Here is a 27,987-nt window from a genome sequence, read left to right on the forward strand (position 1 = left end):
TATAAAATGTTAACTGGATTCATAGAATAAACATTGTTTTGTTTAAAAATACTTTAGATCTCTGTTGCATCACACCTGTAAAGTGGGCCCTTGTGCTCCCCATAACCAAAATCTAATAAAAGATGTGGGTCAGGTGAACTCCATGATATACTTTGGTGTTCTCTAAACCCTGGCCCACAATACATGGAAAACCATTGGAACGAAAGGCTGACAAGTCCCCTAGACCTCATGGCCTGTATCCGAGAGCCTTAAAGGAAATGGCTGCAGGGATAGTGGATACATGGATTATAATCTTCCAAAATTCCCTTGATTCTCAAAAGGTTCCAGTGGAATGGAAAACTGTAAATGTAACACTACTATCCAAGAAAAGAGGGAGACAGAAATCAGCAAAGTCTAGGCTAGTTGGTTTGACATCTGTCATTGGGAAAATGCTAGAATCCATTTGTAATATCCCACACAGGACCTATGTGGTGGGAATGCTTGTCTACGCTGTGCCCCCTGTGGTGTATGAGCTCCCCTGCTGGGGTGGTGAAGGGGGAGGGGGTAGCCCAATTACCAAACGTATATAAGGGCGGCCTAAGGCACTGACAGAGAGGATTCTGGTAGGGGTCCACAGGGAAATGTACATATCACATTTGTAAATAAAACTTTGTTCTTATTTTCACTCGGTGTGGACTCCCATGTCATTATTAAACTGGCGACAAGGAATAAATGGTTTGCTTTCGATGCTGCGACCTGCTCGACTAAGCCACCTCCCCGATTTTCTGGACCCAGGTTTGGATTTCATTGATTCTCCGTGCCTCTGTTCAGGCGGTTAGATATATTTTACGCCGGTGTTGAAGACTGGAACCAATATGCTGAACAAATACGTTATTCGTGAAATAACTGAACGTTATTTTAATATTGTGGAGAATGGGCGCCAGATGGCCACACTGTTGACGGCCTGTGGACCGTATACGTTTGGGATGATCCAGAGTCTCATATAATAATAATAGTAATCGCTTATTGTCACAAGTAGGCTTCAATGAAGTAACTGTGAAAAGCCCCTAGTCACCACATTCTGGCGCCTGTTTGGGGAGGCTGGTACAGGAATTGAACCTGCGCTGCTAGCCTTGTTCTGCATTACAAGCCAGCTGTTTAGCCCACTGTGCAAAACCAACCCCTAGGAGACAACAGTAACGTATGTGTGTACATTAGACAGCTCACTGCTCCCATGGCACTTTAACCTAACCCTGTCGATAATCATTCAAATATATCAGTTTAATGCAGCGGAGAGGTCCACTGGTGAGTCCGTCACCGAGTTTGTATCTCAGCTACAGAAGATAAGCGAATTTTGTGAGGATGGAACTGTTTTGTCCAATATGCTCCACGGTCACTTGGCCTGTGATATTAATAACATGGAAACTCAGAAAAACATTTCTGGGTGAAGACTCACTAACTTTTCAGCAGGCTCTGCAGATCTCTCGGTCCCAGAAGAGGCCAAAGAAAGCACGGAACGCAGCGCCCAAGAGATATCAGGGATAGAAGTGAATGTTTTTGGCCATTACCCCTCATGTGGTATCTCCGCAGCCTGGACCGAATGCCATGGTGAGTCTGGCTTCTGGGCAAAAGGCCAGCCCCTGAGATGCGCGCTGTCCTGCAACTTGGCTGAAGGTGGTTACGGCCGAGCGCTACACGGGGACGTTGGTCTGGGCATACCCACCGGCAGCAGGGCGGCCCGCCCACCAGGCACCTTGGTCAAGGTAGGAGGCAGCCCCGGGAGGGAGGGGGAACTTCCTATGGGGCGCCAGGGTTGTTGTCCCAGCAAAGGGCCAGGCTGCCGTGCTGAAGGACCTTCACATCGGACATCCCAGAGTGTCCAAAATGAAGTTGTTGGCACCAAGCTACGTTTGGTGATCAGAGGTGGACACAGATATTGAGACGTTGGCCCAACAGTGCTCCATCTGTCAAGAGCAGCAGAAGTTCCCCGCGGCGGCACCCCTGCACCCTTGCGAGTGGCCAGGTGCCATTGGGCTCACGTGCATCCCGATTTTGTTGATCCCTTCTTGGGTTTGATGTTTCTCATCCTGGTGGACACCCGCTCAGAGTGACTGGAGGTCCACTGGATGGTGACGGTCACCTTCCGGATGACATCAAGTGGTTGCACATTTCTTTTTCTGCCCGTGGCATTCTGGCGCCTCTTTCCAGAGCAAAGCGTTTTTCGCTTTTGTAAAGAGCAGCAGGATTCACCATCCAACATTGAATGGCTTGTCAAAGTGGGCCATGCAGACGGTTAAATGGGAGGTCAAGAAAGAGACGTCCGGCTCAATGGCCACACGACAGGTAAGGTTTTTATTCTCCTACAGGGCCATGCTACCAAGATTCGCAAGGGCGTTGCCCAATTCGACGTCGGCCTTTTTGCTGCTTCGCGCCTGACGACGCGGTGTTCACTGGTCGTCTGTCCAACAGGACCAGTCTCTTTTCAAGTTCGAGTCCGGGTGACACCTGGATCACATTCGCCCATGGCTGGTCCGTCGCGAAGTGCCTCGGAAGAAGCCTGCCCTGGATCCTTCGGCTCCATTCGGCTCCATTGCCGAATCAGCTTGCTGTGACACCTCCAGTCTCTCTCGTCGCCGACATGCCCAATGTTATGTTGTCTAACTCCGAGATGGAGACGTACATCCCTGAGGTCTCGGATGCTAACTGCATAGTTCAGGCACTTCCTAACGATCGTCTGCCCATGTCATTCCTGCCATTGACTGCGATCGCCGGTGCAGTATACGCCGACTAGCGCATCAACTCCACGAGGACTTACCGGAGCTAAAGCGACTTCATGTCCTCAGCCTGCTCGTCCTTCTCCGTCTCATCACTCGTCGAGGGTGTCTTTGGACTTTGTGCGAAAAGAATGTCTTATCCCACATGGGACCTATGGCTGGGAATGTTTGTCTACCCCGTGCTCCTTGCGGAGTATGAGTACTCCCGTTAGGGATAGGGTAGCCAATTACCCAGTGTATATAAGGTCAGCCAGTAAGGCACCAGCCAGAGAGGAACCTGGTTGGAGTCTACTGGGAAGTGGACATAACAAAGTGGCCGTCAGCTTGGGAAGCGTGACCAGGAAGATTGGCATCTAGTGTCGCAAAAAGGTCAGCGACATACATCGGACAGCACGGATGAGTTGACACCAACACTCCCCCCCCCCCCCCCCCCCCCCCCACCCGCCGAGACCTTTCTGCCCCCGCGCGAACATCCATGCCCCCAACTCTCCATGCAGCCCCCAACCCTCCCTCACTCCCTCTCCCTTCAACCCCCTCCCCCCCCAGACCCTTCCATTACCACCACAACTGTGAACCATGCGTGTGGCTAACAATGCCCTGTCCCTGTGTTTCTGCAGGAGAAGCTCTTCTACAATTGCCAATAGAGGGCCCCAGACTGGTGGGGGGGTGCTGGATGTAAGAACCTCCCGACCTTGAGGAACGGACCCTCTGCCGAGGACAGAGCAGTCACCAATGCAGAGATCGCCGCACACCGCAGAGGTGAGGATACACCGGGCCGCACCCAGAGGACCTGCCATACCTGTGTTTTTATTGCCATACACTGACCCATTCCTCCCACTGACCACTTGTCCAGTCTCCCACAGGTCCTCCAGCCGACGGCAACGGCCCATCCAGGGTGGCCACTTCCCCTGCCTCCCATGAGACCACCTCGGAGGAGAGCTCCGAGGATGCCACAATCGATGTGTCACAGCTGTCACCCCCACGGTCCACCAGCACCGATACACACTCCTCAGTGGGAAATGTTAGTGGTCAGGCTTCTGAAGCACAATTTGGTGAGCAACACACAGTTGCTGATGTATATCAGTCGAGGCAGGAATGGCCAGGTGAAACAGCAGTCAAAGGTCTCCTGGATCCAGGACCCAGCTGGTCCCAGCCAGACTCTGAGCCTATGGAAATGGGTTACCCAGAGCTGATGCAGCCATTAGGGACATTCAGAGGGCAATGTCAGCGACACTCTAGGAGATCCATTGGAGGAGTCCCAGAGGTTACAGCACAGGAGATGTCACCAGCAATGTGTGGCACCGAGACCAACACTGCTAGAGTGGCAACCACAATAGAGAGCCTTGTGCACAAGGTCGACAGTATTAGTGGAGGTATCCAAGATGTGGCGCAGTCGGTGAAGGTCATGGATGACCTTGATGAGGTGGTGCGGGACATGTCCTGCTTGCAGTTGGGAATGACTGAGTGCTGCAAAGTTTGTCCCAGTCACAGGAGGGCATTGCCGAGGCACTGCAGAGCATGGCCCAATCACTGAGGAGCATCGCTGAGGGACTCGGCATGATAGTGCAGACATCGGGGATAGCCACCAGGGCTGGCAGAGCCAGATGATGCAGGGGCAGCCGGGGCTCGACCCAGACCGTCCCAAGGTGAACCCTGCCACCTATGGGCACCGAGTGGGAGGAGAACACGCTGGGTGCCAATCTGGACCCATCCTATGGAGTAGGGATGATGGCCACCAGTTCCCACTGAGTTTCACCCCTCTGATGAAGCTGTGTCTTGACGTCAGCACACTGGACAGAGCGGCACGGCTGTGCATGTGCCTCCGACAAGTGCGCCAGGGCCCTCTGGTCCCAGCGCCCCCAGAGGATGTCCGCCAGGAGCATTGACGGCCACAGGACGTGGTAAGCAGCTGGCGCCCCCACCTCCGATGTGCATTTTTTCACTTTTGGCATAATTGTTCCTATCAGGATTTCTCTTCAGTATTGCCGGTTTTTCCTGCTCTGTAAATAGCAACATACAAAGTCACCAGGCTCGAAAGACTTGGGAGGATTTTGAGGTGTTGCATGATTTGCATGCTCATGAGGCGTGAACAAATGTTGGTGCCGTGACAGGGGAAGCATTAAGAAAGGCAGTCACAGAGATTGTCCGCTTCTGCTGCATGATGACTTCTGGGCAAAATCCAAAACATGTCTGAAAACTGTGCAGATGATCGTAACTATCGCCCAAATCTTCCAATAAGAATAGGAGCTGCTACCACAGGAAGTAGTTGATGCTAAAACATTGAATATATTCAAGAGGCTATATATATAGAATTTGGGGAGAATGGGATCAGAGGCTACGGGAAGAAAGCACGATTAGGCTATTGAGCTGGATGATCAGCTATGATCGTGATAAATGGCGGAGCAGGCTCAAAGGGCCAAAAGACCGCCTCCTGCTCCTATCTTGTATGTATCTATGTACCCCAAGCCATTTACAAAGCTATGACTGCACCCCTGGCTCACAAACGTTCAAACCAAGATTCTTTGAAAACATAATTGCAGCAGTCAAACACACTCTAACCCAGGCGATTAACCCTTATTGCACCAAATACCCATAACACAATACATCTGAAATTCCTACATTCATCACATCAGTATTAGGGAAATGTGTTCCGACGAAAAATTAAATGCAGATAGTTTTAAGTGAATAATTTGATGATTCGAATAAGGTTGTGCCAAGTAATGTCCTCAACAGCCAAGAAAATTCTTTGCCACAAAATTAACCAAAGCTTCACCAACAGTGTTCAAATTTACAAGAGATTGTGGCCCCTGCTGAATCAATAATGGCATAGAGGATTTGTAAGATTTACTCTCAGAAGCAAAAGCAACGGGATACTGAAAAAAGGATGATTGCTATTTCCTTTTAAAGTCCTCCCACTCTAGGAGCTGCAAATTCTCATGGGTAACTGATTCAATGAAGGGAGACACTTGCCTTAAAATATTAAAGCCTTGGCAATCCCAGCCTCCAATATGGTAAAATGGTATCAAGGAGGAATGGCAGATATATAGACAGACCAGTGCAAACATGAAGAACAAGATTGTCCAGCCATTCATGCCGGCGGAATTTTCCAGTCCCATCGCCAGCGTAACCCGGTGAGGGTTGCATTCAATGGTAAACCACATTGACAACAGTGGGACCGGAAGATCCCATCGACTGCCAATGGCGAGCTGCCTCCCGCTAACTCCAGGTTGCTCAGTAAATCCCACTCAAAGTCTTTGAGATTGCAGCAGTTAGGGAATTCAAGATATTGGAGAAGAAGGTTAGAGAAAGGAAAATCTCGACATAGTAAGTGTGCAAACAGATGAAATCCTAGCATGTGGCTGCAGTTGGAGATTAAAGTTGCAAGATGGTCAGTACGGTAGCACATTGTTTAGCACTGCTGCCTCACAGCGCCAGGGACCCGGGTTCAATTCTGACCTTGGGTGACTGTGTAAAGTTTGCACATTCTCCCCATAGCTGTTTTCCTCCAGGTGCTCTAGTTTCCTCCCCCAGTCCAAAAGATATGCAGTTTAGACATAGACATGGAACAGTACAGCACAGAACAGGCCCTTCGGCCCTCGATGTTGTGCCGAGCAATGATCACCCTACTCAAACCCACGTATCCACCCTATACCCGTAACCCAACACCCCCCCCCCCCCCCAACCTTACTCTTTAGGACACTACGGGCAATTTAGCATGGCCAATCCACCTAACCCGCACATCTTTGGACTGTGGGAGGAAACCGGAGCACCCGGAGGAAACCCACGCACACACGGGGAGGACGTGCAGACTCCACACAGACAGTGACCCAGCCGGGAATCGAACCTGGGACCCTGGAGCTGTGAAGCATTTATGCTAACCACCATGCTACCGTGCTGCCCCTTCGGTAGATTGTTCATGCTATATTACCCCTTAGTGTCCAGGGATGTGTAGCTTGGGTTGCTTGGATAGCGAAGGGGAGTGGGCCTGGGTGGGGTGCTATTTCGGAGGGTCGGTGCAGACTTGATGAGCCGAATGGCCTCCTTCTGCATTGTAGGGATACGATGATACATCAATGAAAAATGGGTATTACAAATTTCAAAGGCAGTCCTGGATGTAGTGCCAGGTTTACAAAGGGAAACAATTTTGTGCTGCAACATCTCCCAGGAGAACTTCACTTTTCAAAGTTCAGAGATTTATAATCAAACATCAGTAAAGGAATGGGTAAAAAGTGGCCTGCATTAGGATCATGGATGAGACTCCCATGAATTTTGGAATACCAGCCTGTCAAATGGTGAGCAAAGTGCTAGTGAAGACAACTGGGCATGAAAAGAATAGATTCACCGTATGTCGCGTATGTCCGACAGAACAAATCTCAAACCAGTGGTGATATTCAAGAGAAAATTCCTTCCGAAACAGCAATTCCCAAATAGAGTACTTGTCCACTTTCACAATTAAGAACGGATGGATGAAGGAGGCTTGAAAATATAGCTGAGGAAACTTTGGGGATTCTGGCCAGGAGCACAGTGTGAAGAGAAAAGTCTTCCCATCTGGGACATGTTCAGATCACACCTTGTCGATGATGTTGTTGCTAAAGTTAGATCAGAAAACAATGATATTGCAGTAATTCGCAATGTTCTAACCAGCCTTGTTCAACCATTTGATATCTCTCCAAACAAACCCTTCGGGGATAGCCTGAGAAAAAAGTGGAATGACTGGATGATCGGAGGAGAGAAGATGTTCATCAAAAGAGGTAGCATGCTAGCAACCCTTAGTTTGAAGTAAGAACGGGGACTGTCGTCAAGTCATTTAAGGAATAAGAGATATGCAATGCACCTGATGGCTCAGGAGCTATATGACATGATGTGGATGACGATGATGCTGATGAAGATGATGAGGCCATTCAAGAAGCCAATTGGGATGCGTTATTTGGTTCTGAAGACGAGACAGAATTTTTTTTAGAAATGGTTTTATTAAATTTTTTACAAACAAATACGTTGAACCAAACATCAACTCCATACAAATCCCCCCAACTCGTGAAACAACAAACACAAAAAAGAAAAGAAAATGGAGGAGGAGGGACTGGGGAACGGTGTGTATTAGCCATTTTGGCTGGGTAAGGCTGTTGGTTGGGGGCGGGGGGGGGGGGGGGGGGGGGGGGGGTTATTTACTGAGTTATGTTTACATTTGTAATTGTGGTTATAAAATCATAAATGCCTTAATAAAATATTTTCAAAACCAAAGAAATCCCCCAGTTACTCATCCCTCCCTACCCCTCATAGCTAACAGTGACCAATTCCCTGAAATACAATAAGCGGCTACCATCTCCAATAGAACCCTTCAGTCAACCCCCTCACGGTATATTTGACCTTCTCGAGGTACTAAAACTGCATCAAATCCCCCAGCCACCCCAAGGCACTCAGTAGTGTTGCCAACCTCCAACCTCCAGCCCAGCAAGATACATCTCCGCGTCACCAACGAGGCAAATGCAAGGACATCTGCCCCTTCATCTTATCCTAAACCCCAGAAGTAGCCACCAGGGGGCAGGGCTCTAGCTCAATATTTAGGATCGCCGACAAGGTGTCGAAAAAGGATCTCCGAAAGCCCACCAGCTTGGAACAGGAACAAAACAGGTGTGCGTATGTGTGTGGTGTGTGGGCCCCCTTGAGCAACGCTCTCACCTATCGTCCAGCCCTTCCAAAAACCACTCATCCTGGCCTTGGTGAGATGCGGTTGAAAGACTATCTTTAGTTGGATAAGGCTCAGTCTCACACACAATGACATAGCATTCACCCTCCGCAGCCCCTCCTCCAGTATTGGCCCCAACTTCTCCATCCACTTAGCTTTCACTCCCTCCACTGAACTCAACTCTTAATCTGCGATCCGATACTGGACACATTGGGCTGGATTCTCCGTTTCAGCGGCTCAGTGCCGGCTCGAACGGAGAATCCACGGGAGGTTTACGTGGGAAAAATCAACGCCGACCCTTCATTGATTTTGGTACCAGTGAGGGGCTAGCAGCGGAGCTGGGTAAAAGACCCAGCTCCCGTGTCGAAAACAACCAGAGGATGACCAGGTTCCTGGCCATGATGTGCACAGATGACGACATGCAGTGGTCACGCAGTACAACATGGCGCCGGCCGTGTATGGACTCGACCCGCCACCTGCGACCCTACAGGCCACCCACTGGCCACCCCCTACCAGTTCCCCAGCCCTTGCAGACGCGCCCCCCCCCCCCCCCTCCCCCCCAGCCAGCGGGATGGATCCCAGCCGAGTGTGGTGGAGCTGGACACAGTCTGCAGCCACCACGCCAGGTTCCCGGCCGTTGAGAGCACACGTATCCCACACCATCGGGAGCTCGGCCCATCGGGGGCAGAGCATGGTGGGAGGGCTGGCCGATGACACACCCACACTGTTGAAATGGTGAGCGATGGCATGATGCGAGGGGGCGGAGCTTGGTTGACCAGCGTCAAACTGGCACTGGCCCCGATTTGGGCGACGGAGTCGATTCTCCGCCCAATCACCGATTACTATATCGGCTTTGGGCAACGGAGAAACCCGCCCATTGCCTTCCTCTAGCACCAAATAGGAGAGAATCCTCTCTAATAAGGAAGATGGGAGCACTCTGGGAATTCCAGAAAAAAACTCTTAACAAAGCTCTGCACTTGGAGGTACCTAAACTTAGGAGCCTAACAGCCCAAGTTTCTCCTTCAGCTCTTCCAGGCTGGCAAACCACCCCTCCAAAAATAAATTCCCCACTCTCTCCAGCCCTCTCTCCCCCTATGCACTAAAAGTGGTAGCCAGCCTTGCCAGATCAAACAGGCCGTTAGCACAAGTGGGAGCCGGCCCCAACTTAAAATGCTGGCAAAGTAGCCTCTGTATTTTTAGCGTGGCCACCACCATTGGACTTGTTGAGTGCTTTACCAGCGCCAACGGAAGTGCCACTGTTAACAATGGCCTCCAAACTTATCTCCCTACATGACCCTGACTCCATCTGAACACAAAAACCCTGCAGGCCCCACACCACCCAACACCTTCTCTGCATTGGCCAGCCAATAATAGTACAACAAATTTGGTAATGCTAGACCCCCCTGCCTGTCTCTCAGCCTGAAGCACCCCCCATCGAAAGCCTAAATAAAACCGGATTAAGCAGCTTGACCCTTCGGAAAAACAACTTGGGCAGGAACACTGGGAAACACTGAAATAGAAAAAAAATCTCGGCAAGATGTTCACCTTAACCGATTAGACCCAGCCTTCCAACGATAACGGGAGTCAATCCCATCACTGCAAGTCATCCTTAATTCTACCCACAAAGTTTGTATAATTCAACCTCAAAAGCCACTCCCAGTCCCCCTGCTACCTGGACCCCTAGGTATCGAAAACTTGTCCTTGCCATCCAAAACGACAACCCACGTACCCCCCCCCCTCCCCCCCCCCCCCCGCAAAAAAAATCCAGCTCCCCTCCTAGGTGCACCAACCACAAAATATTCACTCTTCCCTATGTTTATCTTGTAACCAGAGAAGGCACAGAAGTTTGCAAAATACCCATAATATTCCCCATAGATGACCCCGGGTCCCTCAAGAACATCAGCATTTAAACAAACCCATCTACCGATCCCACCTCACGCATTTGAGGCCCTCAACGCAATGGTTAACAGCTCAATTGCCAATGCAAACAACAAGGGAAATATCAGACACCCCTGCCTCATACCCCGATACAACCGAAAGGACCTGGAGCTCATGGTGTTGGTATAAGCACGAGCAAATGGAGTCACATACAGCAACCACACCCATGACACAAACTTCCCCAACACCGCAAAAAGATACCCCCACTGCACCGGGTCGAACGCTTTCCCCACATCCAATGATACAATTATCTCCAGTACCGGTCCGGCCACAGAGGTAAGTACCACATCCAGCAATCGATGCAGATTCGACAACAACTTCCGCTCTTTCACAAACCCCATCCGATCTTTCCCCACTACCTCCTGTTCTATTACTTGTTTGTAATATGTCGCTACTCTTTGCTTTACTTCCAGAATGGTCTGATGGTTAGATTTCAAAGAAACTACCAATCTTTAGTTCAAAGCAAAATAGGTTTAATGAATAACAAATTAAATACTAATGAGTTTGTTCACTCTTACAGAAGTATAACTGGTGATAAATTAAATCAGAATAAGTATTAACTATATTTAACTATAAGTATTAACTATGATTTAACTCTCTCTCCAACTGCTGGTTCGAAGAGGACCAAGATTCTTTGAGATCACAAGTTTATACATGAATCTAGTGCTGCCATCTAGTGGTTGTCTTACACTATGATGTAGTTGTTAACTCTTTATATGCCAGCATATAAACATATCACTACACCTCCAGAAGGCAAGGCTTCAACCTTAATGCCAACACCTTGGCCAGTAACTTGGCATTTATATTTAATAAGGAGATTGGACAATATGACCCACATCCTTCATCAGGGGCAGTGAGATGGACGCCTGCTCCAGTGTCTCTGGGAGGACACCCCATGCTGAAGAGCCCCTAAATATGCCCAGCAACAATGGGCCCAACTGATCCATAAACTTCTTATAAAATTCCACCGGGGACCCTTCCGGCCCCGGTGCCTTCCCTGCCGACATGTGCTTCAACGCTGCCTGAATCTCCTTCAGGCCCAATGGTGCCTCCAGCTCCTCCAGAAAATCCTCCACCACCTCGGGAAATTCCAAACCCCCAGGAACTCTGCCATCCCTCATTCGTCCTCCGGTGGCTGCGACCTATACAACCTCTCATAGAAGGCCCTAAACACTCCATTCACCTTCTCCAGGGCGGAGACCATCCTACCCTCCAAATCCTGAACCTGAATAATCTCCCTGGCCACGTCTTGCCACCTGGTGAGCCAAGAATCAGCTGGCCTTCTCCCATACTCATAGATTGCCCCTTTCTCCTTCCGCTCTGCTGCACCGCTCTGTCCATGGACAGCAAGTCAAACACTTTTGCTGATTTTTCCTGCATGCCAAAAGCTCTTGGTTGGGGTCCCTCGCATACCTACAATCCACCCTTGAATCTCATCCACCGGTTTCTGTCACTCCTTCCTTGCCTCCCCGTCCATATGTGCCTTAAACGCGATGATCTCTCCCCTGATCACCACCTTGAATGCCTCCCACAAAGTCGAGGGGGAAACCTTCCCCATTATCATTCTGTTCCACATACACCCATATAGGCCTCGAAACCCTGACACAGAACTCAAAGTCCGTTAGCAACCCTACAGCTAACTGCTTCTCCCGACCAACCGGCCTCCAATACCCGCTCCACCCAATGTGGGGCATGATCGGAAATGAACACCGCTGAGTACTCAGTCTTCTTCATCCCTGCAAGGAGCCTCTGACTCATAATAAAATAATCAATCCTCGAATATATCTTGTGTACCAAAGAAAAAAATGAGACCTCCTTCTCTTCAGGGTGCGTAATCCACCACGGATCTGCCCCACCCACCTCCTCTATAAATGAAGACAAAACCTTCGCCATCCCAGCCGGAACCAATGATTTCGGCCTGGAGTGATCCATCTTCGGGTACAACACACAGTTCATATCACCCCCGAAAACCAATTGGCGGGTGTCCAAATCCGACACTGTAGCCAGCAACCGTTTCATAAACGTTACATTGTCCAGATTTGGGATATATACATTCACTGGAACCACGTCTTCCCCTCTAATGCCCCTACTACCATCACATATTGTCTGTCCACCCTGATCAGCTATAACCCTCTCGGCCCGGAACAGAACTGTCTTATTATTTAGGATCACCATCCCCTGGGCCCTACTATTAAAGTCCAAGTGGAATACCTGACTCACCCAGGCTTTCCGAAGCTTAGTCTGGTCCCATATCCATCAGCAATCAGACCCTTTAAAGGAGCAAAAACTCCTGCTCCCAGTTCCTGGGCCTTTCCAGGTCTCCCCAGGCCTCTCATGTTCTAGGTGACTAACCTTGTCAGGGGTCTCTCGACAAGCCTCCTCCAGGTCCTTCAGCATCTCCCCTTGCTCCACAGCTTTGGCAATCTTGTCCAGCTGCTCCCATATCAGGCCCAATGCCTCCTCGATGGTGGCTTTAAATTACTCTTTAATATCTTTTCCTTGACACTCAAATTGGCCATCCATCTGCCTGCCAAACCTCTCCAACGTCTGCGCCATTACTCCAGCCAGTGTATCAAACATGGTGGACACGGCTGCCTCCACCATCTTTTCTCCCCCAGATTCCTTTATCAGACTACCAGCAAGGGTTTCTTTCCTTTCTCGACAAGGCTTTTGACATTCCTCAGTTGCCTTTCTGTTCTCCACACCAATCTACTGGGTTAGAACCCAAAATCCCCTGAAGAAACTGGGCAAAGAGGATCAAAATACCGGGACCCTGACAGGAGCCACATTTTGTGCGGCAAGTTGTATAAATATATATATATTTGGCTTTCATTATTGATGACTTTGATAAATGAATGTCTGTCCATGGAGGCTATGACCTGGCTGTTGAGTTATGCTGCTTTGGACAACACAGGCTGCTACTTGATGCAGTCATAACTAAAGGATGCTCCAGACTCTGAAGTGAGTTCAACGTGTTTATTGAACTATTAACACAGTTCTCAAATGAGTTTGACTCTCTGCTAAACAAACTGTAGTAACTCAGTCTAACTGTACCAGCTTGCTCTAAGCCAAACGCTGGGGCGTGATGCTGCCCTGTCTGACCCTCTAGATGTCTGTCTGTGGAAAGAGGCAAGGTGTGAGTGCCTCATCCCTTTTATAGTGTTTATGTCATGCCCCCTTGTGGTGATGCCTCCTCTGAGTGTCCTGACTGCCCATTGGTTGTGTTCTATTCTGAGTGTTCATTGGTTGCATGTTTGCATATCATGACACAGTCAAATTTTAAATTGGTGTGCCAGTACCCAGTCTGAACTTATAACAAAGATAGAGCCATCAAAATGTGTTCTACTGTGGAGATGCTGGCAACTGCCATCTACTAAGGTCAACAATTGATTTTGACCAGAGATATGGGAACTCATTTTTAACCCAATGTTGAATCATCAATGAGCAAAACCAGAGGACCTAAATTCCTCTTACCTTTGGAAAGTTTTAATGTTACATTCCTGGACTCCCAGGGCAGTCAGCTGTCAACATCCACACTGATGCCTCAAGCTCAAACCACCTTGAAATCTGGTTCTCTGGAAGATTCCTGCCATCGTAGAGTGGATTATGTCTCTCTGTACAAACCTCATCTTGTGGATCCATCTCCTGCTATCATCGAGCTGAACCCCTCTAAATTTTAACTGATTCGGGACTGAACCCTCATTGGAATCTGACATCCATGTTAATTAATATCCATTTCTATGCTTTTTTGTTTTGCGATTCCTTGTTGTAAATCTTTTTTTTCCTATCTCCTTGTGTGCTCGTGTATGAGTTTTTTAAATATAAATTTGGGGTACCCAATTCTTTTTTTTCCAATTAAGGGGCAATTTAGCATGGCCAATCCACCTACCCTGCACACCTTTGGGTTGTGGGGGTGAGACCCAGGCAAACACAGGGAGAATGTGCAAACTCCACACAGACAGTGACCCGATGCCGGGATCGAACCAGGGTCCTTGGTGCCATGAGGCAGCAGTGCTAACCACTGTGCCACCGTGCCACCACCGTGTGCTTGTGTATGTGTACGTAATTGTGAGAACCACCCCCCCAGGTTTGAATATATGAACAAACAATACTTTTGATTGAACCTCAAAGAGAATTTGCTGTGAGGCACTTCAAAATTGACTTCACAAATAGAGGGTTTAGGGAATAACACCACAATCTATCTTAAAAAATTAAAACACCCCTGCTTACAAACAGATGGTGAGAAATATAAAGAAGTTCAGTTTGCCTCCCTATCCTGCCTGGAACACAAGTGTGAAGTGATTCATTTTAGTCGAGGAAATGTACAATAAAGAGTACAGTTCTAAAGAAGTTACAGGGGTAGGTGGATCTGTGTGTGTTCGTGCACAAATGATTAAAGGGCATCCGACCAGAAAGTGTCTGATTAGATAAACTGGATTCTTGTATTTGTAAATAGAGGGAAAGAGTACAAAAGCAAGGAAGATATAGTGAACCTTTATAATTGGTCTGAACTGAAATATTGGGCGGGATTCTCCGATCACCGATTCCGAAATCACGTCCGGCAATCGGTTGGAGAATCCCCGTTTGCGGCAAAATTGGGGGTGGCCCCGCTTTTGCGATGCTCCGCCCCTCAAAAACGTGAGTACGCCGCACGCTATTGAGACAGCCTCAGGACGTTACCTGAGGCCCTCACCTGACGCTCTGCCCCCAATGGGCCGAGTTCCCGACAGCGTGGAACACTTATACTATTTATTTTTGTGAACCCGACGTGGCGGCTGCAGACTGAGTCTAACGTCGCCAGTCGGGTGGGAGCCATTCCGGTGGCGGGAAGGGGGGGGGGTGGCTTGGCGGGGGCTGATGGCACTGGTGGGGGGGTGTTCCTGGGGGTGGCGAGCCTGGTCAAAGGGGGGCAGTTTTTGGCAGTCCGGGTCCGCGCGCGACCGGCGCTATATTGCACGGTGCGGCCGCTGCAGGCCACCGCCATTCACATGCGCGGCCACGGACCCGGCAATTCGCCAGCCATATCTGCAGGTAAAGCCGAGAGGTTTACACTGCGTGCCTGCTAGCCCCCAATCAGATGCAGGATCGGTGCAGCTTTTGCGCCGTTTTTCTGGGTGTAAAACGCCACTGTTCCCACGCCGGCGTCAGCACTTAGTCTTCAAATCGGAGAATCCAGCCCATTGTCTCCAATTCTGGCCAGGACACTTTAGAAGGGTGTGAAACCAGTAGAGTGTAGAAAGATATACAAGGATGGTTCTGCCGATGAGGGTCTGGAGAAGCTGGAGCTGTTCTCCTTAGGGAAGAGAAGGCTGAGGGGAGATTTGTTAGAGGTATTAAAATCATGATTGGTCAGGACAGAGTAGACAGAGAGAAGCAGAGGCTCGAGAGCCAGAAGGCACCAATTTAGGGGCAATGACGAAGGAATCAAAGATGACATAAGGAAAAAACCTCTTTGTGCAGTAGGTGGTCGCAGGAGCTGGAATGCATTTCCTGAGCATGTGGTGCAGGCAGATTTCAATTGTGGCTTTCAAAACAGAACTGGAGATAATTATCTGCAGAGAAAAAGATTGCAGGGTGATGGGATAAAGCACGGGGTGCAGGACTAGCTGAGTTCCTCATTCCAGAAACCTGGCAGGCCAAATCGCCTCCTTCTGTGCTGTAACCATTCTATGATTTTTAATGCTTCTCAAGCAGTTAACAGATGAAATGTGTCACAAGGTTTGATAATTCTCAGGTTTGTGGAAAAAGCCCAGGATGTCCTTGTACCCACTGTGACATCAGCAGGTTTGGGTGTTGGCAGCCTTCACTCAAAATATGCAAAACAGGCAGCTCAGCATGGCAATTGACACTGAAAGACAGAACTTCCTGTCAACTTGGACAACTTGTTTTGAGATCTTGAAAGCTTGTAAAATGTGGGCACACAAAAATCACAAGGTATGAGCACAGACCACTGTGCTTCACTGTGCGGTATATCCCCAACTTTTATTTTGTAAATTTAGCGCACCTAATTCATTTTCCCAATTACGGGGCAATTTAGCATGGCCAATCCACCTATCCTGCATATCTTCGTGTTTTGGGGGCGAAACCCACGCAAACACAGGGAGAATGTGCAAACTCCACACGGACAATGACCTGGAGCCGGGATCGAACTGGAACCACGGCGCCGTGATGCAGCAGTGCTACCCACTGCGCCACCGTGCTGCCCACGGTACCTCCTCAACTTGACCATAACCACTTGCTATCTGTGTATCTATGCAAGTGGTTGTTTCAAGTCACAGTGATGAAGATGATTGATATTTAGCTTATCAGTGCTTTTCAGGTGTACTTTAGGGACTACTGAGTTCACTTTGCTCTCTGTCGAAAGCAGGTGGTAGTCTGAATATGTAAGCATATGCATACTGTACCTTACTGAGCAGATTTGCCAATCTTTATGAATAAATTGATTTAACATATCTTCTAAATCAAATAGATGATTCCCTACCAGAATTTTATGCACTGTTCAAATCACAATCCATATATCTTCTGGATTCTCCAAATTACTCAACTGTTCTTCTCTCACATATATTGAATTGTATGGTCCACTATTTATTCCAGACTATACACCTGATTATGCGCCAACTTTGCCTTGAAGCAGGGTGCCTGATCCGTCCACCCCCGCAGGGTGCCTGATCCCCTACAACCCAAACACCCAGGACTATCTTAGTTTGGGATTCATTGCTCGTCTTCTGGGGCCTACTTGCAGTGCCAGCAGCATCCACTACTGAGTTGTGGCACTGCTGGGACTGTGAAACCCATAGTGAAAAGTACTAGCACAAATGCAGATCCATGAGAATTGCATTGATTGATTACTGTTTGATATACCTTCAATTCACAGTGAGGCAGAGACAGCGAGTGAACAGTAGGCTTTATTAGTCATGAACTTGCCTAGCCAGAGTCCGTAGTACAGATGAATGCCGCCCACAGGAGGCCGGCCTATATATGGCCCCGGTGTGGGCGGAGCCAGAGGCGGAGCCATACCGGGGGTTACAGTACAGTACCTGGAAGCAGTTCATATCACCACTTCCAGGTCACAGGTTACGGTATCATGCATGTATTATGGTGAATACATTCACCATATTCACCCCCTGTTAAAAAAATCAAGTCCAGCAGGGGTGACGTGGGATCATTACATAGCCAGTCTATCTGGAGGCCAGATCGTTCTCTTCGACCTCCGCAGCTCTGGCGGTGAGGCGGGCACAGTTGTCGCAGGTGGTGATTCGAGGGGTGTTGTGTCTGGAGCTTGAGCCTCAGTCCGGGGTGTCGGAGATGGTTGGGGTGCGGGTGTGGGGGGAGGGGGGGGGGGTGGGTGGTGGCAGTGTTGTCGTGGGACAATACAGGAGACCAGGGGAGCATACGGGGCACTGTGGGTGATGGCGGGCAGCGGGGAGGTGGGGATGTAGGCAGGAAGGCGCGTTGGCGGGGGAACCAGCTGGCGCCAGGGTCCCATCGGGAGACCATATCTTGCCGTCCGTCCTGGTGCACGATGTAAGCGTACTGGGGGTTAGCGTGGAGCAGCTGGACCCTCTCGACTAGGGTGTCGGTCTTATGGCTCCTCATGTGCCTCCGGTGAAGGACTGGTCCCGGAACTTTCAGCCAAGATGGAAGCGAGACCCCGGAGATGGACTTCCTGGGGAAGATAAACAAACGATCGTGAGGGGTCTCATTCGTGGCCTTGCAGAGGAGCGATCTGATGGAGTGGAGGCGGTCAGGGAGGACCTCCTGCCAGCGGGGGATTGGGAGACTTCTAGACCTAAAGGCCAGAAGAACGGCCTTCCATACCGTCGCATTCTCCCTCTCCACCTGCCCGTTTCCCTGCGGGTGAAGAGGGCAGCACGGTAACATTGTGGATAGCACAATTGCTTCACAGCTCCAGGGTCCCAGGTTCGATTCCGGCTTGGGTCACTGTCTTGGGGAGTCTGCACATCCTCCCCGTGTGTGCGTGGGTTTTCTCCGGGTGCTCCGGTTTCCTCCCACAGTCCAAAGATGTGCAGGTTAGGTGGATTGGCCATGATAAATTGCCCCTAGTGTCGTAAATTCCCCTTAGTGTTGGGTGTGGTTATGGGGATAGGGTGGAGGTGTTGATTTTGGATAGGGTGCTCTTTCCAAGAGCCGGTGCAGACTTGATGGGCCGAATGGCCTCCTTCTGCACTGTAAACTCTATGATAGTCTCGTAGTCCTGCTCAAGGCGATGCCTTTGTTGAGCAGGTACTGACGTAGCTCACCGCTCATGAACGATGTGTCCGGTCGCTGTGGACGTAGGCAGGGAAACCGAACAGTGTGAAGATGCTGTGCAGTGCCTTTATTACGGTGGCTGAGGTCATGTCGGGGCAGGGGACGCCGAAGGGGAAGCGGGAGTACTCATCGATGACGGTGAGAAAGTATATGTTCCGGTTGGTGGAGGGGAGGGGCCCTTTGAAGTCAAAGCTTAGGCGCTCAAAGGGCCGGGAGGCCTTTACCAGGCGGGCCTTGTCTGGCCGGTAGAAGTGCGGTTTGCACTCCGCGCGGACTTGGCAGTCCCTGGTCATGGCCTTGGCGTCCTTGGTGGAGAAGGGCAGATTGCGAGCCTTAATAAAATGGATAAGCCGGGTGACCCCCGGGTGGCAGAGGTCATTGTGGACAGCCCAAAGTCGGTCACCTTGCGCGCTGGCGCAATGTGCCGCGGGACAGTGCATCTGGGGCTCGTTGAGCTTCCCAGGACGATACTTGATATCGTAGCTGTAGGTGGAGAGTTCAATCCTCCACCTCAAGGTTTTATAATTTTTTATTTTGCTTCCACTATGGCTTGTGCTTCCTTCTCGACTGAGGGGTGTCGAATTTCAGAAGCGTGGAGGGTCCTAGAGAAGAATGCTACTGGCCTGCCCGCCTGGTTGAGTGTGGCGGCCAGTGCAACGTCTGACGTGTCACTCTCTACCTGAAAAGGGATGGACTCATCCACCGCATGCATTGCGGCCTTGGTGATGTCGGCTTTGATGCGGCTGAAAGCCGCGCGGGCCTCATCCGTCAGGGGAAAAGTGGTTGTTTAAATAAGTGGCCGGGCTTTGTCCGCATAGTTGGGGATCCACTGGGCGTAGTAGGAGAACAGCCCCAGGCATCGTTTTAGGGCCTTGAGGCTGTGGGGAGGGGGGAGTTCTGTGAGGGGGCGCATACGGTCAGTGTCGGGCCCCAGGACTCCGTTCTCTATGACATAGCAGAGGGTGGCTGGTCAGGTAGTACGCAAGATGCATTTTTCTTTGTTGTTCGTGAGGTTGAGGGATTGGGTGGCTTGGAGGAACCTCTGGAGGTTGGCGTCATGGTCCTGCTGGTAATGGCCGCAGATGGTCACATTGTCCAAATACGGGTATGTAGCCCGCAAACCGTACTGGTCCACCATTCGGTCCATCATTCTCTGAAAGACCGAGACCCCGTTAGTGATGCCAAAGGGGACCCTGAGGAAGTGGAAGAGCCGGCCGGCTGCCACAAAAGAAGTGTAGTGGTGCTCTTCCGGGCGGATTGGGAGCTGGTGGGAGGCCGACTTCAGATCAACCGCTGAGAACACACGGTACTGCACAATCTGGTTGACCATCTCTGCTATGCGGGGGGGTACGCATTGAGTTACGTGAATCAGTTAATTGTCTGGCTGTAGTCCACAACCATCCGATTCTTTTCCCCGGTCCGGATGACCACCACTTGCGCTCTCCTGGGGCCGCTGCTGGCCTCGATGAACCTTTCACTCAACAGTCGCTAGACCTCCAACTTGATAAACGTCATGCCTAGCGAACTGTACCGTCTGCTCCTGGTGGCAATGGGATTACAGTCAGGGGTGAGATTCGCAAAGAGTGAAGGGGGGGGGAGACCTTGAGGGTCGCGAGGCTGCTCACCGTGATGGGGGGCAAGGCTCCGCCGAACTGTAGGGTCAGGTTTCGGTGGTTTACATTGAAAGTCCAATCCGAGCAGCAGGGGGGTGCAGAGGTGGGGGAGGACTTAGAGCTTGAAACGAGCGTACTCTGCGCCCTGCATCGCGAGATTGGCGATATAGTAGCCCCGGATCTGAACCAAATAGGACCAGGAGGCTAGGGAGATTGTTTGGGAGGCTGGGTAGGTGTGGCGGGAGCAGCGCCTTACCGTGTCGGGGTGGGCAAAGGTCTCCGTGCTCCCGGAGTCGAAAAGACAGGGGATCTCGTGCCCGTTGACCCTGACGACCATAATGGAGTTCTCCAGCTGTTTTGGCTGCGACTGGTCGAGCGTGACTGCGCCCAGCTGCGGTTAGTCTGTGTGGTCGGTGGAGTCACAAGATGGTGGCCCCCATGAGTCGCACGTGTCGGGCTGGGATGAAGATGGTGACCAAGATGCCCTCGAGGGTTGCCAGCTGATCAAGTTAACCAGCAGCTCAAGCCGTCCCAGGTGTGCCACAACTCAGTAGTGGGTGCTGCTGGAACTGTGAGTAGGCCCCAGGATGAAGAGCAATGAATCCTGAACTAAGGTATGTTTAGACGTTTGGTTTGGAAGGAATCAGACACCCTGGGGGTGTGTGGAGAGGGAGAAGGGATCAAGTACCTGAGGGGGGAGAGAAGGGGCCATGCATCCTTTGGTTGTCGGGGGGGCGGGGAGGGGGGGGGTGGGGTGTGGTGAGGCAGGTGGGAGTACAGGCTTTGGAGGCCAGGCAGGGAGGCACAAATTCACACAGGATCGCCCCTCCACTGTTCCTTATTGCTATTTCACCTCAGATGGTGAAAAAGTTGATTCCGCACTCTGGCCCACCTGCCTACAACAATCGCATATGCCATGGGCAGCATAATATTTGATCAATTGACTTATTCAATTGTCCATTAATTATTTTTTTCAAAATGGCAGGCAGGCTGCTAATTTAGCACCTGTCTGCTCACCATATTAAGGCCTCCAGGTTGGGATTGAGGGGGCTCCGTAGGTATAATATTACTAGTTTGGTGGGGAGGGTGAAAGCGGATTTGGCAAGGTGGAATGGTCTTCCTCTGTCGCTGACAGGTCAGGTACAGGCAATTAAGAAGAATGGGTTGGAAGCAGGTGTGGAGTCAGATGTTTGAGCCTTTGCCTCGCTGATCAGCTGAAGGCAGGTCCTGTTGGGGTGGAGGTCAGCTTCTCCTCTCTATGCATCGGCATGGCGGGGGGACCTGCTGGACTTCTTGACGCTTGAGAAAGTGAAGTTCGAATTGAGGGGAAGGATGGAAGGGTTCTACAACTCATGGGCTTTGTTTATCATGCATTTTCAAGAATTGGATAACATTGAACATTGGAGGGGGGGGGAGTTGGGGGGGGTTTGAGTTATTGATGATTATATATGGGTTTATGGTGGATCCCCTCATTCTTTTTAATTTGTGTTTTGTATTTAAAATGTTGGGGGCTCTTTAGGGGTGGGTGGGATAAGGAAAGTGTTGGCCAGGGGATTGCCATTGTATTTGTTATTGTTGATTATTTGTAGGTGGGTATAAATTTGATGAGAATGTGAAAAAGATGAATAATTTTTTTTTTTAAAAGCCACCAGGTTGAGAGTGGATGGGAAGGTAGTGGGGTAGCCCTATGTAAATTTTATATGGCTCCCCACTGCTGAAAACATGCCTGTTGGGGCAAGGTTGTAAAAACCAGTCCATATTAACAGTACAAGAAAGAAATGCAGATCAACAAAGTAACTGACATGTGATGTCCCCAGTGGAATTTGTCAAGGTCAGATCCTCCATCAAAGCATTCCTATGGGTCTCGGCCTTTGTTTACCCTGTTGCTGTGCCTTGCTGAGGTGGCTGAATCTATACAGCTCTAATTGGTGGCATACACTTCAGATCAATGTACTCTTGTTTACATGTGTAATTTTTCCTTTGAAATGGAACAGAGAAACTTGTGTCTCAACCTTTCTACCAGGGAAAGCAGAAATAGATTAGGTCCTTGAGCCACATGTCCCAAAAGACGCGCTTGTTCGGTGAATTGGACATTCTGAATTCTCCCTCAGTTTACCAGAACAGTTGCCAGAGTGTGGCGACTAGGGGATTCTCATAGTAACTTCATTGCAGTGTTAATGTGAGCCTATTTGTGACACCAAGAAAGATTATTTTTATTATTAATTATACACTCTTCTGAGTGGACTGCGCCTGCCTGGAAGTAATATCAACTTGTTCTCATTATGAATGATATTTGGCCTTCCTGACTGAATGTTCATTTTGGCATAGTTCAAAGAAGAATTAAATCTGAAAAGTCAAGAGCAGGCAGTTGATTTTTGCAAAAACAAGACAATATAGTGAGAGGGAAAATATTAGTGGCCAGCGTTGCATGTAATTGTAGTACTGTTATTAAATTACCATGCTAAAGGATCTAAGCAATATACATTTATAATTGGGACCTTCAATAGAATTACGTTGTATTGATCTTTGGGTATGGCCAATATTTACATTCATTATATAAATTTGTGAATACCACACAGATTCCTTTGTTTCATTGTGTTCTGGTTTCATTTCATTCAATATTTTCATGTCAGTTAGAAATTCACAAAATACACATATATACACAATCTGTTAATCATCTTTTAATGAAGGATAGAAAATGCTGGGCTGGATTCTCTGGTCGCTGACAGCGAAATCGCATTCGGCGACCCGCCGGAGAATCCACGTTTATGGCAGAATCAGAGGCGGAGCCACTTTCGTGATGCTCCACCTGCGCCACGTACCGATGGCCTCAGGACATTGCCTGAGGCCCGCCCCCTGATGCTCCGCCCCCAACCGGCCGAGTTCCCGACGGCATGGTCGCGCCCGACGGGAACCCGGCATGGTGGCTGCAGACTCAGTCCAGTGCCGCCACAATCGGGGAGGACTGATCCACGGGCAGGAGGGACATTATTCAGGGCTGGTGGCACTGTGGGGAAGTAGTCCAGAGTGCGTTAGCCGGCCGAATGGGGGACTATTTCCCTGGCCAGTTTCGCGAGCGGTTTCCGCCATGAAGCACGGTGCGGCTGCTACAGGCCGTCGCCGTGCGCATGCACAGCCACAGACCTGGTGATTCTCCTGGGCGTATCAGCAGCTGGAGCCGGGTGCTCTATGCTGTCGTCCTGCTACCCCCCAGCAAAAAGGGAATTGGTGGCCGATTTGCGCCAGTTTTCCTGGCATAAAACGTCACTGTTCCCACGTCGGAGAATCCACACCACTATTTTTCACAGCAATAATGTGTCGATGTTAGTCCCCCACGTGATGAGCAAGGGAGTGTCAGTGGATTAAAAGTTTTGTATCGTAAAATATGACCTCAATCCGTCACATATTCTTCTGCTACCATTGTTTTGGAGTTGGGTTGCATGGCATGCGGAAGCCCTGCTTTTGAAGCAAGATATCTCATTATGATATCTAAACCAACTTAGAACCTGATTTAAATTTAATGCTGTCTGACCTGTTTTCCTGAGGCTTGAGAAATCTTGGCAGTTAATTGAGGATGGGGGAAGATAGGCTAAGCAGGTAAATACTTTTGTAGTAATGCCTGTGACTTTGGAGAATCAGGAGTGTCCAAAGATGTGCAGGTTATGTGGACTGGCCATGCTAAATTGCCCCTTAGTGTCCAAAGAGGTGGAGGCTAGGTGGATTGGCCATGATGTTACATAGGAGTTACATAATAGGGTGGGCTAGTGGGCCTAGGTAGAGTGGTCTTTCAGAATGTCGGTGCAGATATGATAGGCCGAATGACATCGTTCTGCACTGTAGGGATTCTATGGATTTTATGTAGTCTATGGAGTGCTGTCTCTGGCCTCTCAAGCAAAACATTTAACTGAGTGTGATAATTCCTCACTGCTGCAATCAGCTGATCTCTAACTTTCAACCTCCAATAGTTCCCTCTCCCAGTTAGAGTGCTCTGAATTCCCCTTTTGCTCATAATGCTTTCTTCTAATTACTGATTCCCACCTACCCTTCTACCCCCACAATCTCTTCTTTCCTCTCAATTATTGTGATTCAAGAGCCCCGCCCATATCCTGATCTTTTCTAATTGCTGAGTGCTATCCGTCATGGTTCCTACTGACTCTGGTATCCAACTGGTCTGCCAATTTTGCTGGCTGCTGGGCTGAAAATAGATGATGATAAAAGTCTGCCATTGAATTTGCCAGGACCACCACAGTCCCAGAATTGTCCCCATACTACAGTCTCTGCCAACTTGCTCCCTCACTCTTAGAGCTAGAAAGGGTGTTCAAACAATCCACAAGTCTTGAAATTATTCCTCCTTGTTTCACTTGCATTAAATAAAGAAATTCATTCATTCCAGAGAATAAATCCTGCAGACTCAAGTATACCTTTTGGAACTACTGAACACAATGCTTTCAGCCTCCGCCATGAACGGAAAGTGAAGTATGATATCCAAGTGCAGGCGATGGTAAAGGAAGAATGGCAAGTTTTTAGTACTGGTTACGTATGCCAGGAATTTGGTGTTACCAAAAAATCCAGCCTCAGTAAGGTAAGTTATTAATTCCATGTCTTAAATGATGATTTTTCACAGGGTTTTTAAATCCTACTAACAATTGTCGTAATATAACCTAATCATTATGAAGAGACATTTCATTTTGAGGTACAATGGGTGTAATCATTGCCGGGGGGGGTTAAGTGGTATTTTCACTAGATTGATCCAGGGTGATATTCAAAGGGATTCTGTTTCAAATCCCACCATGGCAGATAGTGACATTTGTATTCAATGAATGAAAAGTCTAATGATGGCCATGAAACCATTGTCGATATGTCGTTAAAAATCCATCTGTTTCGCTTCTGCCCTTTAGGAAAGAAAATCTGCTGTTACTTACCTGGTCTGGCCTAGATGTGACTCCAGATCCATTTCAATGTTGTTGGCTCTTAAATACCCTCTGAAGTGGCCAAGCAAGCCACTCAGTTGAAGGGTAATCAGGGATGGACAATAAATGCTGATCCAGCCAGCAATGCCCACATCCCATCAATTAATTTTTAAAAAGCTACCACTGGGGGCATTGGGGAAGTGATGGTGAAACCAAGGCCAGAATTTTACAGCCCCTCCCGCCAGGCGGGATATTATGGTCCCGCCGAACCGGATGGAGATTTAAATGGCTCACTACATCTGCCGAGAGTGGGGGAGAGGCCATGGAGAGGCCGTAAGATTCTGGCCCATGTATAGCAGTAATCATTTTTTAAAAACATTTACTAAGCATGCAATATTTCTCTATGCATGGTTTGCGGAAATTCATATGCTATTTTTATGGTGCTCTTTGGCCATCCACATCTGCAACATGAACCATTGTAGCAGACATACACCTGATAAATTTTTAACCAGTGACGAGGAGGATCTGTTTATCACTGGATCTTCCTGCTGATCTCAATGGCCTAATTAATGCTCTGCTGCAGCATTAGCATGTTTTGTTGGTGACATCTTGATATTTGTTGTGATGGACAATGTCTACAACATCATGCGTCAGGGCACCCAGTGCATACATGCAAAGTTGGGCCCTCTTTGCAAAACAAAGGCCACCGTATAAAAACAGCTTTTTGCATTGTCTTAAAAATAATTTATTCTTTATAGTTTTTTTGTGACAAAGAAAATTAATGCTCCTTATGTTTTCCTCAGGTGCTGTTGGTGGCTGGGCTAACAATGCCTGTTTATGTGACCTTTGCTCTTCTTTTTCCTGTATCCTAAAGAGTAACAGAAAGCAAACTACCTCGCTGTGTTAAATAATGAGTGAACGGAACACCATTATTTAAGAAACAATTACTTTGGTTTGAAAATTTCAACTCAGAGAGGATGTCAATTTCACCCTACCTTTGTAAGTTTTCTGTTAGTAAAAGTGGGCCTGAGAAAACGTAGTGAACTTCCTGCTTCATTTTGCCAATACTCAAAGCTTGCATGGTAAAGTTTTTTAATTGCAGAAGACAGTGACATGAGGTGCCAGCTAGAGGACACGAGAAACCTTAAACAAAAAGAAAAAGAATTCTAGACAGCATGCCAGGTGGCACCTGTGGAGAGAACAGAGTAATTATTATTTCAGGCGTGGATGCTTTATCAGAAAGATGCCTAAAATCTTCAAATGCTAGAAATATTGACGATAAGCAGAGAACGCTGAAACTGGTTTATATGTTATATATTACCACCATCATCTGTTTTTATTTCAAGCTTATTAACATTTTGAGGTAATTTTCACACTAAAGTGTTGGAGAGATTGTGATTTGATGCCTCAGAAGAGTAGTCACAACAAACGATGAGATTCTCTTTTCTCCTGCTCTGATGGTAGGGAACTACCACAAGTGAGTTGAGAAGAGATCATAGCCTGTATAATGTGTACTGGCAGTAGGATTAAGAATGGTTAAAAGCTGCCTCCTAATTTGGTCATCTACGTGTGCATCCCCTGTCCCCCACTAAAGAGGTATCTGAAAACGGGGCCTTGAATTCAGCAGTTCAGGATTTTAGTCTAGAGTTTTGTCAAAAAAAAAAGTAGAAAATGCTCACTTCCCCCTTGGTTAGACAGATAAGTCCAAATAAGTAGGATCACGAGTCAGGAGCTCACACATATTCATATTATTTTGTTAATTTATATGATAAGTTAACCGGCTGTTCATTAACTGGCTGATATTCCAGTCCCACTGACGGCGCATGGGTTTCCCGGCGATGAGGGTTGCAGTCAACGGGAAATCCATTCACAAACTGTGGGATCAGAAACTCCCACTGGCGGGCTGCCTCCTCCGTCAGAAAACACGTGGCGGGTTGGTCGGTAAATCCCGCCCACCTGTTGAGTGGCAGTCAATTAAACAAAAGAGTCAGCCCTGGTAAATATTTGGTAACTTCTGAGGTGAAAACCTCAACTTTCCTGCACTTAGGTCATTAAATAATGTTAAAATGCTAAGAGTGCAGTTCCACCTGCTAAGAAGCAAGTGAGTGAAAAATGGGGAGAAGCCGAAATTTTCTTGCAGGCATCAGGAACCTGACATCAGGACCAATTCTGAGTCCCAAGCCATGTGTTGCAGTAGCCCCGTCACTGGTCTAATTTAACGGCAGCCAGTCACTAGGCCATCTCCTCCTTCGCTGGTGGATTCCGGAGGTGGGAGCTCAGGACAACACGTCACGCTGCAAGGGATATTGGCAGCCCGCACCGTGTGACCAGAGTGAGAGCGATTGAGGCCCAAGCAGCAGGGCCTTGGGTCATAAAATAATGTTAAAATGCTAAGAGTGTAGTTCCACCTGCTAAGAAGCCATCAATATCAAGGGAGCAGTTGAAACACCGCAAAGTCTGACAATCGAGATTTGCGTCTCCATGATTTCCACATTCTCTAGTGAGGATGTGGAAATGGGAAGAAAGCAGCCTCACCATTTTCTTGCAGACATGTTACTGTTGCCACATGTGCTCCTGCCGTTGGGAAGGAGGAGGCAGGAAAACATCTGGTAACCAGCCTGACACTTAAATTTCTAAAATTTCATGCCTCATCACCTCAAAAGCTGCCTCCGCGGGGCTGGGAAAATTCCTACACTAGGGACGACATGCCTTTGGGCGCAAATCAGATGGTCTACAGTAAAATATAATCTGAATCTAATTTTTCTCAATTGGTTTTCCATTTGAATAACAAGGACAGATGATCAGAAACCCAAGAA

At 48.8% G+C, this 27,987-nt stretch overlaps 1 protein-coding gene across 3 annotated transcripts in view; it reads left to right on the top strand.

Moving 5' to 3' along the window:
* Nucleotides 1-26,401, top strand: part of btbd16 (BTB (POZ) domain containing 16) — a 179,222-nt gene extending 152,821 nt beyond the window's left edge. Inside the window, exons 16-17 of one of the 3 annotated variants that reach the window (XR_005463687.1) lie at nt 706-774; nt 24,655-24,761. Coding sequence is in view for 2 of the 3 variants with exons in the window: in XM_038821187.1 (XP_038677115.1) it covers nt 24,655-24,843; nt 25,975-26,043 (258 nt within the window). In the remaining variant the exon portion in view is untranslated. Of the gene's footprint in view, nt 1-705; nt 775-24,654; nt 24,844-25,974 lie in introns of those variants that run through there. The other 2 variants (XM_038821187.1, XM_038821186.1) reach the window with 2 other exon arrangements.
* Nucleotides 26,402-27,987: the final 1,586 nt, after the last annotated feature.

This window comes from Scyliorhinus canicula, chromosome 16, assembly GCF_902713615.1.
Source record: "Scyliorhinus canicula chromosome 16, sScyCan1.1, whole genome shotgun sequence".
Taxonomy (NCBI): Eukaryota; Metazoa; Chordata; class Chondrichthyes; order Carcharhiniformes; family Scyliorhinidae; genus Scyliorhinus; species Scyliorhinus canicula.